General features: G+C 51.7%; 1 protein-coding gene across 1 annotated transcript in view; it reads right to left on the reverse strand.

The window, feature by feature from the left end:
* adipor2 (adiponectin receptor 2) overlaps positions 1-15,320 on the reverse strand; it is a 38,391-nt gene that overhangs the window by 10,857 nt on the left and 12,214 nt on the right. The window contains exon 3 of the mRNA XM_064343378.1: positions 1,419-1,571. Coding sequence (XP_064199448.1) covers positions 1,419-1,571 — 153 coding nt within the window. The remainder of the gene's footprint in view (positions 1-1,418; positions 1,572-15,320) is intronic.

Consider the following 15,320-nt stretch of genomic DNA (forward strand, 5'->3'; position numbering starts at 1 on the left):
ACCAGCAGGGCCCACACACAGGTCTGTTTCTCTGCTATTACCCTTCCTGCAGTGGACTGCAGTAGCTGCACACGTCAGTTAGCAATTAGCAGCCAAACTAAAGCAAACACTGGACCCGTGGTTCTCCTAACCACCAACTACCTCAGCCAGTGAGTCATAAGCCCGTGCTGTTTGTACACAAAGGGAGAGAAATAATTACTCAGCAAATGAAAAAATGAACATTATTGTGTGAAAATGATTGTACGTAATTAATAATGTAGGAAGCACGAGAGGTCCAAACAACAATGTGTTTAGAGAGTACTGGAATACTATCAGATATTTCTGCTGGCCGAGGTGGAAAGAGAGGCGTGTTCTCGGAAGGACAGATTCAGAACGAGGTCAAGGATATGCATGGGCAGAATCATTCAAACCCCACGTGTGGAGTACTTTCTCTCTGGGGTTTGGGACCAAAGGCCAACCTGCCGCACACCATCCACAGATAACAGCACTGAAGCTGCACGTACCCCGAACTGCTTTCAAGTGCAGAAAAGGACCAAGCGTGGGGCAAAACTTAAGAGCGTGGAAACACACGTTCCTTAATGGTAAGATGTGGTGCCTTCTGTAAAGTTAAACTGGGAGCTGGGCTGTGTCGAGGACCGTATTGTGTGTGAAATACGGATTCGCCAAGTGATTTAAGTGTGGCCTGATGACATAGAAGTATGTTATAAACATGTTACAACAGCTGAGAAGAGCTGAGCAAGCACGTGACTAGCGCTTTCAGTAGCGAAGGCGACAATCAGGTCTTTCTGCTCTCACACTTCTGTACACGCAGACCGCTCATTAAACATTCACTGAGCCAAATTAAAAAGCCATCCGCTGCTTTTAAAGACACTTAAAGGAGACCCTAAAATCGGGGCCTGAGACGCTCCTGATTGAATGGCAGTGCCGGTGTGTGCCAGTTTATCAGTGAAAAGCAGAACAGGGCCGAGGAGGACCCAAGGGCTGCGGTCTACAGGACGGGTTCCTGCCAGAGGAAGCCGGGGATTTCAGACAAGCTCACTGCGCAAGAAAAACCACACAGACTGGCTTTCAGCCACAAGCAGGGCAGCAACGCCTGCATACCCACAGAATCAGGGCAGAGAGAAAGGTGCCACTTCACATAAAGGAAGTAGGAAATATTAATGTTTCAGCTTTGGGGGGGAGGGGGGGTGCTTCTGAGGTAAGGGAACCACAGCAACTTCCAAAAAAAAAAATCCGAACAAAGGTGAATATGAAAAACAATGACACAGCTGCAGTCACGAGCCAGTGTTTTTCGCTTCAGTGTCGAAAGTGAGGCAAAGGTTCCCCTCTCTGGCCCACTGTAGGGGGCGGGGCCTGGCTGGAGACAGAAAGCACTGTGTGGTGGGGTGGGGTGTGGTGGAGCAGAGGTGGGGGCTGACCTTGTGCACAAACTCCTCCATCCTCTCCATGGCGTGGTGGGCCTGCAGCAGCGGCGTCATGCCCATGAAGCCCTCGTCCGAGCTCTTCTCCTCCTCTTCCTCCCGCTCCTCCTCCTTCTCCAAAGCCCTCTGCTCCTTGAGCTCTGGGATTTCCTGTGGACACAAGGGCAGAAAGGCAAACGTCAGGATAAACATGAGCGTGCAGATACCGAGAAACCTTGGCACTGCAATCCTGGGAACCTGGCATCTCTTATCAGATCTGTATTGACAGTGGGTCTCGACACACACACACACACATACACAGACACAGACACACAGACAGACACTCACACAGACACACATACACACACACACACATACACAGACACAGACACACAGACAGACACAGTCACACACTCACACAGACACACATACACACACACACATACACACAGACAGACACAGTCACACACTCACACAGACACACATACACACACACACTCACACATACACAGACACACAGACAGACACAGACAGACACTCACACAGACACACACACACACACACACACACACACACATACACACAGACAGACACAGTCACACACTCACACAGACACACATATATACACACACACACACACACACACACACACACACACACACAGACAGACACAGTCCACACTCACACAGCACACATATCACACACACACACACACACACACACACACCACACACACACACACACACAACACACACACATACACACAGACAGACACAGTCCACACTCACACAGAACACAATATCCCACACACACACACACACACACACACACAACACACACTCACACACTCACACACACACACATACACAGACACACACAGACAGACACTCACACAGACACACATATATACACACACACTCACACCGAGAGAAAGCGATTCTAGGCATTAATATGGCTTCGCACTGAACAGCTGCACTCCAGGTCTTTTCCAGCCACCACATTTTCAGAAACAGCCTCTGCACGTCAGCACAGACAGGCCCACCGTCTCCTATTTATCACTCAGGAACACAGAGCGCAATTAAAACAATCATAACAGGGGGGAGGGCCCTCAAGATTAATGTACCAGGGGGGAGAATATGTAATGCAGAGTCATCCATCACCATAATAACCCCCAATTGCCCTCCTTCACGGCCTCCCTCTCTCTCTCACACACACACACACACGCACGTGCACACACACGCTGTGCCAGCGGTGCAGGCAGAACCCTCCGGCGCTCTTATCTTGCCAGCCCAGCCTCCCCTTCCTCCGGTTACAGTGAAGTTAATAACACTGCTCGAGCTGGCAGGGACACACTGTACTCTGAAGGTCTGTTATGCATAAATATAGCGGGCACGTTGAAAGTAGCACAAATGGCTGCTCTGTGGTGACTTCTGAGCCAACGGACAACGGGCAAACCCCCGTGACTGAGCTCCATAACTCGAGGGAGGGACAGGTGCGGTTTAAGGCGCGTACGTTAGAGGGAGAGAGTGCGTTTGAGAATGAACTTGGGTAAGAGAAAATTATACTGTGGTAGAGATAAGAGTTTAGTGAGATATAGTTCTTGTGTATAATTTACTCTGAAAAGGCAGATTCCTAATCTGTGTGTGTGTGTCTGTGTCCGTGCGTGTCCACGGGCACGCGTGTGTCTACTAGACACAAGAAATGCATCACTCCTGGAACCCATAACTTCTGCTAACAGCAAACAAAGCCAGGCCAACTGCAGGAGACTAAAAGGGTGATTTAAGTCTATCAGAGTGGGAGGGTTACAGACTAGGAGAGTACATGTGCAAAGCAGTGATGGCTGTACGGAGTGACACAGGGAGCTGCAGTGAGAGGGTGAGTGTGTGAAGCAGTGATGGCTGTACAGAGTGACACAGGGAGCTGCAGTGAGAGGGTGAGTGTGAAGCAGTGAGCGCGGTACAGAGTGTGAGGGAAAGTGAGGGAACATTAACAGGTTTGGGCAGGAGGCTCAGCTCTCCTGGTCTCAGTGTAATCGGTGTTGACGCAGCATTAGCATAGTGTAATTCTCCCTGTGCCCATGTGACCGGTGTGCAGCTTACGCAGAGCCGGGCCGATGGTAACCGCGAGAACCAGCTCTGACGCACTGCTGATGCAGTGACCTCACCTCGGGCTTCAAAAGAGGGAGGGGGGGGGGGTCTTATTCTGCATGGGGGGTGAGGGGTGGATTAGAGCGGTTTTGTTACCATCTGCAGCAGCTCCACAGGACCGCATCTTGTAGACGGCACGTGGAGCGAACGCACGGCGGCCAAATTAGCTTCCGCCGCAGGACGGAGAGATTTCTCGCCGATCCCCACCGCGGTTTTGGCGCCAACGGACACCCCTGCCCCTGCCCCTGCCCCTGCCCCGCGAGGAGCTGACCTATGAGCGCTCCGCCGGAAGAGGGGGGGTGGGGGGGGGGGGTTTCAAAGAGCCGCCGGGGCCTCCGCCGGCACGTCCGCTGGCGCGCCGCGCGGTTTCGGAAAGGGCACCGCGGCGAGGGGAAGCAATGAAGGAGCTGTCAGCTTTCATCAGCCGCTAAAACAAAACAACCCGAAAGGAGAGAGGACAAAAGCAGGGCAGGCCAGGCCACCTCCGCCGCCTCGATGACTGACGGACGGCCCCGAGGCCTGCGGCTGGCTACCGAGCACGCTAGCACTGCTGTCACTACCACCGCTCACCGCTGCTACCCTTCTGTAATTAGAGTACGTATTACTGCTGCTCTTAGGATTATTACTGCGCTTATTCGTATTGCCTTTATGGGGTTTAGCTGTTGGAAGGGGGGGGCGGGGGATAGAAGACGCAGGTAGAGGACGGCAGGGGGCTGTCAGGCAGCAGGTAAGCTGATTAGCCCGCAGATCCGCCACTCCACGCCCTAACGGGGAGCTCCGTGGGCAACGGGAAGTACAGGAGCGAGCCGGTTTCATAATGCATGAGGATCTAACCCAGTTCCCATGGCCGGCGGTGAGATCATGCGGAGAGCCTGCGTGGTGTACGGGGGGGGGGGGCGGCGGCCGTGGACATGTCCCGGGGTAAACGCTCTACGGCCCTGTTCCCCGCTCTCAGAAACAAGCCCCAACCTGAGAGCCCCTAGCATCCGCTGCAGCAGCGTACCCAAACATACAGGAAACATGTCAGAAACCCAGCACACTGAGTCAACACTTTCTGAATTATACAGAAGCACGACTATAGAATGTTGTCCAAAGTACTCAAGTATTTATGAGCTCCCTCTCTCTCTCTCTTTATTTCTCTCTCTGTCTCTCCCTCGCTCTCAGGCTCTCTCTCTCGCTCTCTCTCCATCCAGCCACTGGCTACACGGTGGAGCCTCTGGCGTCGCTCCTTGAAGCTGCAGACCCTACGGAGAAGTGTCTGAATCAGTCAGGCTCAGGCACTACAGACACTGAGATAACCTGCCAAGTCCAGAGGGGGGGTGGGTGGGGAGTGAGAGAGATGTCTCATTGCTGTTGTAGGGAACACTGTTATTTGTGTTATTCGTGGGAGAGGGAGACAGAAGGAGAGCAGATTTTCAGGCAGGGGAGTGGGGGGGAGGGCACAGTGAAAAGCAGCACTGCGTGGCGTTGGTGCCCACAGGCCCTGAGAACACTCAGAGCACACAGCACAGAGGAGGCTCAGCCCTGTGGGCCGACTGTGACCGTGGGAGAGTGCGTCTGTGTGGTGTCCGCAGGGGGCGTGTGCGTGTGCACAGGGGGCGTGTGCGTGTGCACAGGGGGCGTGTGTGTGTGTACCCATGGGGTGGGGCATGTGTGTGTTCCCACAGGGAGGGGGGGGGGGCGTGTGGGTCCTCACTAGTCAGGTCGCCTGGTGCTCAGAGAGGGGGCTCAGCGCGAACCCTAAAAAGGCACGGCTGGGGGCAGGCGCGTCTCCGGGCGCCCCGCCATTCATCAGCGTCCCGGGACGGCTCTATTTATACCCCGAGCAGCGCGGGACGCCAGGACACGGGGGCAGCAGCGCACGGCTCTGCTAGCGGCCTACTCATGGTTCTGCATGCGCTGAGATGCAGACAGCATGCGCACGCTGTTCCCACACAGAACAGCCTCTATGTAACGAGCCCAAAGCTGCACCTCTGCTTACAGGAGCTCCTGCAGCCACGCCCTGAGGGAGGAGGGCTGCATTTACACAGCCTGGGACAGCCCTGCTCAGTTCACCATGCAGCTCGCTCACACACACACACAGACATGTGTACACACACACATACACACACACACACACACACACACACACAGACATGTGTACACACACACACACACACACAGACATGTGTACACACACACACATACACACACACACACACAGAGACGCACACACACACACAGACAATTTCCCACACAAGCACACACGCACACACACAACCCAACAGAGGCACACACACACAGTATAGCAATCAACCTTTTCAGAGTGAATTTCGTACAAGATACGCGTGCACCCTCAAGCAACATCTGAAACGGAGCGAATGTGTCATCGGAGAAAAAAAAAGAAAAGAGTAAAAACAACTAAAAATAAATGAGAAAAAAGGGGTCATGCCCAATGAAACGCGAAGCATTCATTCAATTTTTCACACGTACGCCGATTCATTTCATAAATCAACAAATCGCTCTCTCAGCAGATTATTTCTGAACGCCCTAAATGGAATTTTGAACAGCAAATTGGGGGGGAAATCCAAATAAAACAGAGTTTCGTTTGTTGAGCCGGTACCCGGTTCCGTTTCCTGCAGCTGGGACAGCCTGCGCAGCACAGTGTGGCTGAGACTGTGAGGGCCCTCCTCTCTTCCTCTCTGTGCAAATGAACCTGCCACCAAGTGTGACCCTGCAGCCCCAGAGCACAGCTCTAACTGACCCTTTAATGTGTGAGGTCACAAATATGTGATTGGAATGTTCTCAACTGAACATTCTAATGCTGATGTAGCAATCGCTACTGGTAATTGAAATCAATGGAGTTCTAGAATGCTGACTTTGAATTCTGGGGGAAAAAAACATTCCAGAAACCCTACTCTTCAAAGGGTTAGACTCCACAATAAGGCTGCCGTTACTGCACATGCCTCCTGGCTTATAAACGTTCCTTTCTAGGGCTGGCAGTTGTAGGCTAAGTCTCTCTGACCACCTGTTTCCGGAAGCTTTCTTTGTATGCAAAGCAATGAATGCTCATTTTATTTGACTGTTGGGCAACTGATTAAAGTATTAAATATGTGATGATAGATCTTAATACTGCCGTGGCAGCAAAACGGCTCTGTGGAATTATAAATAGGGACAAAGGGAGAAGACTTGAGTTGCAGCCGCCTGTGCCACAGGCCAACAAACCTCCAACACCCAGAATGCAATTATTTTGTTCACCACTCCCGACAGCTTGTGAAATTTAAACTCGTCTCTCGTGACTTTCTGACAAGAAGAAAAAAATGTAAAAAAAAAACTTCCCGAGCAGAGGAACTGGAGAACAGAAACCTGCAGGACACTCCAGTCGTCTGTAATCCACCGTCAACGTGATGGACGGTGAAAACCAACACACTCCCGCCGCATTCTTTCACAACTTATTACAAATTCCAGAGGAAATAAAAACACTGAAAATATGTTTTTGAGGGCGGGTGGGTTTCCTACTGTCCGTACCAGGTTTGTAATAAGCGATTACTGGGGGGGCTTTTACTGTAAACCAACCCATGTCTAGGTCACGATTGACACCAGCTTGCTGCATAATCATCTGCATCATATAAGCTACTTTACCAGATAAGCCATGCATCCAGGGCATATTCAAGTTCAAAACAATAGATAAAAACCAGACTCCCACGTACACTATACCGTTCAGCCACCTCTTTACGGAATAAAATCAACTCCCTTTACATCAGTAAAATGATAAGATGGGATAAGACAAGATATTTGTCATGTGAGAGGATAGACTAAGGGTGGCCTTTTAGTGAAAAGTGACGGCAGACACCGGTAACCATGGAACGTGTGAAGGCTGTGCTCTGTACACTAAAGCCTTCACACTACCCCCACTGTCATTGAGCTGCCTCTGCTCAATATCCCCACATAAACCTGCCTGAGCATGTGAACACACGCACACACCACACAGGCGCACGCACACATTCACGCACACACACACACACACTCACCACACACACAGACAGACATACACACGCGCACACACACACACACAAACATGCACACACACACACAGAATTCCAGGGGCAGCACGTACTGTACGCTCTGACAGGTGGAATTCACCTGAGGGCTCAGAAGGCCACAGTGTTCTGAAGCCTCAGTGGAAACAGGCTAATCCCAGTGCAGCGTACATCAACACACACCTGTCCACAGCTCCTCAATCAACCAGCACCGCCCCTTACACACAAATACAACTAACCACGACCTCCACTCACTCACCACAAATCCAACATCTGATGCACATTAAAACTGACATAAAGGACCCAATTTAAATGAAATGTTCTACATGTATAAGAAAACGTGCGGGTACAGACAGGTTTAAGAATCAGTGGGGGTTTAGTAGGAGAAAGACAGCAACTCCCCAGCGAATTTACATCTCTTTACATTTTATCTGCAAGTCCAGAGGCAATGTTCCGACAGCCCACGGCCCCTGCATGAAAACCATGTTAAGATCATAAAGAAATTAATACAAAACTGCGCGAGGCTCATACAGCGAGTCTCCCGTGCCACCGTTTGATATCGCTGGAACATCCTCTGACAGTTTGGCAGGGCTGTACAGGAGCACGCTCCCGAGCACTTCTAACCCCACAGGGAAGCGGTGGAGCTGCTCCAGGTTCTACACCAGAGCCATGTGAAGCTCATTCAGGCAGAGCACCGGAGCCAGGGCCACATGGGCTGTGTTAACCAGCCCTGACTGCACAAGCAGTGATGGTGGCCCCGAGCCCCTGCCCATCTGAGTGTGAGATGAGGGGCCCCACATGAGAACTGTGGGTCTTATGTTAACTCAAGCCCCTAGCCCCTTTAGCCTTTAGCCGGGCTCTGTACAGTACAGCCTTCACACTGCCCCCTTCACACTACCCCCACTGTTCCTGAGCTGCCTCAATATCCCCACATAAACCTGCTCAATATCCCCACATAAACCTGCCTGAGCATGTGAACACACACACACACACACACACGCTCACACACACACCGCCTACACACCACACACACACACCACACACACACACGCTCACACACCACACACCACGCCCACACACCATACACACACACACACACACAGCACACACACACACGACAAACACACACTCACACACACACACACACACACACGCTCTCACACACACATACACACGCGCACGCACGCACACACCATACACACACACAAACACACACATCACGTTGCCTTATAACAACAGCACGAGACAGCAACAACACGGGTCACAATACAGCGTGGTACAAAACAAACCACAAATGAGCTTTAGAGAAATTCAGCCCTGTAGATGAATGGACAATTGGTCCATACTTCTGTTGCCAAATCAAGTGCTTCTAAGAATGAATAAGCGCAGGCACTCTTGGAAAGGCTTCTGACGCCGCTTTCACCAGAGAGGCCAGGGAAGGAATGAGCCACACATGTGGAAAACACCGTGTGACGCAACGGGCTTCCACACGGGCCCGGAACAACTGACCCCGGCCGGTGTCGCAAGAGCGCCGTGGAGCGCCCGGCCACACACACACAGACACACACAGACACACACATGCTGTAACAGCACACCACGGATCAGAGGCTCAGCGTGAAGCGCCCCGGCTGCAGCTGACCGCCAGGCCAGGAAGTGACACCCTAACACCTCCGCGTTGGTTTTCAGAACGTACAGTAAGGGCAGACAGCGGCTAACACCGAGTCGCTATCGCTAACGGCTGCCGCACGGGTCAATAGCCGCCTGAACGCAACGGATCCATACTGTACTCCGACCCCGGGTCGTCTGCTGCAGCTAGCTCCAGGCCTGCGTACACAGCGTCCCATACAGTAAACAGCGCGTCCGCCGCGGCCGGTAACGCACCCACATCTGCACCAGATTATCAGCGGTCCGGTTGCGCAACGCTGGAGGAGAGCACATTGCTGTCGTGACTCCTGAGGCCGGGCGATGAGGACCATCTGCGCTACAGGAGAAAAACAAGGAGGTGGGCGCTTCTGAAAACACTTTGACTGGAAGTGTTGGAGTAGATTTAATATGAAATCACACCACAGGATAAAGGACCATTTGAACGGTGCAGAAAAAGCCAATCAGGTTGAATAAAATCCTTCATACACACCCAAGGAGCGGCCGGATACCTCATCGTAAAAAAATACCTTCTTATCAGAAAGTCACTGAACTCTGCAGCACTGATATCAATAAAAAAAATATTTCCAGGAAAGGCAAACATATAAACACTAAACAATCTTCCTCTCTGGAGTTTCATTAAATGAACAGATAACAAAGAAAACAGTCCATTGCACTCTACACATAGGACTAGTGTAATAAAACCTTTTTTTCCCCTTTTGCATTCCCAAAACACCTCATTTCTGGATACATAACTCTTCGACGCTGTTCAAAATCACAACATTTCAGTGTTGCAGAGCAGCTGCAGCGTAGTTCAGTACAAAACAACAGCCTCTGACCAGTAATGTATTCTCCAGCTTGTACTGCCCTCCAGCCTATAGAAACCCAAACATACTAGCTGTAGTAGTGTGTGTGTGTGTGTGGGGGGGGGGGGTCCTACATGGGGAAAACACCCCTCTTTGAACCATGGAAAAGACCAGGAGCTGAAGGGGAGGCAGAGACGGACCCCAGACAGGAAACCAGCGTGAGCATGTGGAGCGGTCCCCAGAGGACGCGCTCTGTCATGGGAAATTAAAGAGTGCTTTCCCTGGCCCCGCATCCAAGAATCACGTGTCCTCCAGCCCGCCGCTCTGACCCCCCGATCCCCAATCTCGCACGCGCCCCGTTTAAATCTTTAACACTCCACCCCACTGGCATGGCTCAAAGGTAGCGTGGGGACAGCCCAGCCAGATCCAATCAAGGCTATGGCACATTGCCCTTAACTTTGTCATTCTTGTGATCCATTTATAGGTATGACCACAGAGTTCATCATCAAGAGAAAGAATAAGCACACATGAAATACTTTCCGCACTTCTACAGGAACCGCCCTTTAAAATGCCTAAAGCAACAAAGAACAATTGAATACAGAGCTGTTACAACATCCATCTGTCATCTTTCAGGATTGTGATACTAATTATTCTCTTTCCAATAGTGTTGAGAGTTAAGAATAAATAAAAAAATATCTTTCAGGTTTCACACCATCCAAGAACTTTCAGTTCTCCGACAGCAGCCGTGCACGTCATTCCCAGGATGTGAGTGTTTCGTGGTTACCCTCCCCCCACTCTGCTACCTTCGTAAGAATTACGTTTTTCTTGGCCCCCGGTCCGTGCCCAACTTCCTTCAACCAATCAGGAGACGTGACCTTTATACAGAGTAACCGCACAACAGCTCCGCCACGGTCGTGTGACACAAGCAGACTCGCATATTACAACACGCTAAACTAGTTTGCCTTCTGTGAGACCAAGGAGATAAAGTCAGAGCTAATAACCTCACTCTTCCAAGAAATATTCAACTGAAAAAAAGAACACAAAAGCCACTGTAAACATTCGTAAAAAAAACCGGGCTATGTACTGTATACTCAAGCTCAAAGTTTATTTTGATAAGGAAAATCGCAAGCTGCACTGTTCCGTGGCAATTAGGCTACTGTGAATTTAGGAAAACATCGCGAAAACAAAAAAGCATTAGCTCACTGTTTGATAACAATGCTGCATGTGTGTCTCGGTGTGCGTGCGTGCGTGTGTGTGTGTGTGTACGTGTGTGTGTGTTTGCTTGTGACAGGAAGGCAAGCTCGATGAAAAAAGGGACTTTTGGGAAGAATGCAGTAGCTCTGCACACTGGAAACGCAGTAGCCAGTTTGGTTCATCTATAATGGAGCTGTTCACTGAGGCAGCTGATTAGATCTCTCTTTAAGCAGGGAGCACAGCAGCTCTCATTGACGCTGATGGTGTCATCATAGGAAACTGCGGCTTCACAAGATCTGAAATGGCTGAAGTCATTCACACATTTGAGCCAACAGAGCTTTGCTGTTGAGAAGCAAAAAAATATGTTTTTATCGGTGAACCACATCAGTGACTGACAGCTCCTGGTGACTCCACCAACTGGGGGGTTGATAATATTAGTCACCCATTACTACAAGCAGACACTGAAAAGGCAATGACCACAGGCAGGCACATCTATTATTGGTGAGACCTTGTCTACAGATATACTATCCCTAAACTGGACATCCAACCCTGACCTAATTTGTGTGGATTGCTTAGGGGATGCCCATCCCATGGGCCAAGCAGCATGGACAAAACAAAGGCACATTTTTGGACAGATGTGCCTTTTTGCTTTCATCCAGGTGATATCTATAAGCATGTGCTTTAAAGATCACCGGGGACATGATGCTCAGCCCCGCTTCAACGGGCAGCCAATGGATCACATGTCATCAACAGGACACAGTTAAATCATCAGAGCTTATCAAGACTCACGACTCAGCACAAACTGCGACGCACAGGACACACAATCCGATAGCGCAGGTTCACAACATCGCTGAAACACACACCCCCAATCTGCCGCTCACCGCTTCCACGCACATACACACAACGGAGATCACATCACCAACACCGCACACCACGCGCATGCACTCACACACGCACACACGCACGTACACACACACGCGCATGCACTCACACACGCACACACACAGGCACTCACACACGCACGTACACACATGCAGAAGACAAACACGCAGAGCACAGGAAAGACGCGGGGGAGTAATTAGAGGAAGAGAGGCTGCAGGATGAGAGCAGGCCTGGTAATGTGTCCCTGGGGCAGACAGGACTGCGGGTTCCTCAGGGCAGGGAGACTCGGTGTTCCAGCGGCACAGCCAAACACCCAATGACAGCTCCAGCGTTCGAGCACAGCGTGTTCATGTGCACAAACAACTCCGGTCAATTTCCCCCTAGGGCGATGGGCTCGGAGAGCGCAGTAACAGAACAGCCCAACGCAAAGTCAACAGAGCAGTGAGCGAGAAGCCTCACCTGTCCGCACCACGACGGGGACACGTGCACACACACCCACGCCCCCACCTTGACAAATAAGCCGCACTCAGGCCCTGAAACCGGATGGCATTCTAAATTAGATGGCTTAGCGTCTAATTAGCTAACGAGATAACATGGCTAACCGGACGAAGGCGGGGGGGGGGCTGGGGGGAATGACTGTCTGGTGGCAGACCAGAGGCCCCCTCACCACCCCCTTCATTACCACAGGGAGCCCCTCCCGGAAAGGGGGCGCAAACCTAGGGGTGTGCAAAGCTGCAAAACCACATGAGAGCGGGACGGGGAGGGACGGAACGGGGTGGGGTCTGCCCATCACCCCTCCGAACGAAGGAAAGACCCGAATTCATTAGACACAAAGACACCCAGCCACACTCCACCCACAGCAGGAGTACGTGCATTAAAACTGATCAAAGACTGCACTAAAATCTACAGGAGAAATCCCCCCGAGGCAGCCGACACAGAACTGCGATTTCCAGTGAATTTACATTTCCAGTTATTTCAAAGAGCTCAGTTTCAACACACAAAACAGAAACTGATAAATATAGAAGAGAAAGAAGAGGTATTGCTGGGCAGCTGTTAAACGAGGTTAAAGGGCTCTTAACCTCTCCTCTAACCCTCCACTTCAGCTGGGGCCAGCGGCGCAGACGGACTCTGGCGGAGCCCCCAGAACACTCTGAACCATCAGGACCTATCAGGATGTGGCGGGGAGACTGCCCACATGACTCAGTCCTGCTGCGCGCTCTCCGGATGACTCACCCGCTACAGTCATCTACAAAAAGGGCCCGGGTCAATCTTCACTGGCAGCCATCGAGCACAGCTGCTCCGTCATTTACAGCGCCGCGATGCCAGCCAGCGTTCCGCTGCGCCGGGCCCGAGCGCGGAGGTGGCAGGATGTCATCCGCGTTTCTGTCTCAGCCCCCACGCCCCTCCCCCCCCCCCCCCCCCCCCCGCCAAACGCAGGCTCTTTCTCTCTGGCAGCGGCAATAGCGATCGTAGTAATGACTCACTCCTCATCCTCTCGGAAGAGACGCCGCTGAGCAGGAAGTATGAAGCGTTTCTCTTTTAAAGCGACTGAGCCCTTCATCGCTCGGCTAATTGAGGAGTTCAGAGGTACAGAGAGGCTTGGCAGTGTGTGGCTGAGCGCAGATGTCTTTAGAGCCATCCCAGTGAGATACACAGACGCGCGTGCGCGCACACACACACACACACACACACACACACACACACAGAACCCAGACACGCACACACACACACACACACACACACAGAACCCAGACACGCACACACACACACACACACACACAGAATCCAGACACGCACACAGACACACATACATACACACGCACAGACACACACACACACACATACAATGAACAGCACTCTCCCACAATCAGTATAACAGCATTCTGAACACAATGGCAGTATGATCGCATGCTATGGAATGGGGAAGTCCTCCTGGAATGGCCCAGAATGGCCCTATGCGCTCTCCTTCTTCATATGAACTATAACCCAGTTCTGCAACCTTTCCACACTCATACTGCTCCAAAGCATTGGCTGCCAAACTGCTGACACGTAGGCTACATTATCAAATACTGATTCAGATGAATATAAAACACAAATGTATACATACATATACAGTTACACATACAGTATAATGCATGTAATTAAGTAAGTGTATGTTATAAAAAAAATAACCCCGTGTTATTCCACAAGCATACCCATAATGAAATGTATGCAGTCACACATGTGGGAAACTGTGCGAGTCAAACTGAATGCTAGTGTGCGAGTGGTCACACAGATACAGCTTCCTCATTAACTGGACTAAGGGTGCATAAAGTGCTGAGCTCGGGCTTTTCCTCAAAATCCCACTCAGCTGCTTTTCTGGACTGAACTGCAGTGTAGGGGGATGCCTACGCCACACTAACGCGTGAGAAAGCACGAGAGCAGCAGCGATGCCCCCGTAACCTCCTCTGCTGAGCTGCTGAGTTCAAACGTTTTTAAAAACCCCGTGCAGCAGAACGGACGGCGAGGCTCCTGGATGCGCGAGCGGGAAGCTTCGCCGCCGCGACGGTTTAAATCTCAGCTCCACGGCAACGCGCCGCCTGATTGGCAGGAGGACAGAGGAGGCATCTCCACAGACAACTCCAGCTCAAGCTCCAGCTTTTCCTTTACCGTTTTCACCGAGGAAACGCGTCTGCTTAAGAAATAAAAAACTAAAAGGGTTTATTTGCTTTATTCGCTGTCTGAACGCGACGTACAGTTAAGTCTGCGGCTGGCCGAGGTGACGATCAGCACATCGACACGTGTGACATCAGCAAGAAGCTGATCGAGAGCCCGCCCATGCAGGAAGCCAGACAGCCGCCGTGTTGCCGTGAGAACGCTTAGGGTTCGCGGTGAGCGGCGCGAGGGGAGGAACTGGCGCACAGACAAGCCGCGCTGAGCCGCTTAAGAGGCCGCGCCGCGTGCGCATGGGATCGGGGTTCTGACCCCCGCCGCCCCGAACAGGAGACCCTGCTAATGACCAGGCTAGCCGCTTTAACACCAGACCCACCTGGGACACTTACACCAGGCCACTCCAGTAAAGGCCCACTCCACCCACAACACAGGCAAAGCAATGCAGCACACCCCACTGTCCACTGTCCAAGCACTGAGGGACAGGCTGCCTGCAGAAGGCCCAGACGCAGAGCGACCGTGATGGAGGTTAGCGCTAAGAGGCCGCTGCCGCGGCACGGCTAGCAGCCGGCTCTGGCCGAC

Source organism: Anguilla rostrata, chromosome 7 (genome assembly GCF_018555375.3).
Source record: "Anguilla rostrata isolate EN2019 chromosome 7, ASM1855537v3, whole genome shotgun sequence".
Lineage (NCBI taxonomy): Eukaryota > Metazoa > Chordata > Actinopteri > Anguilliformes > Anguillidae > Anguilla > Anguilla rostrata.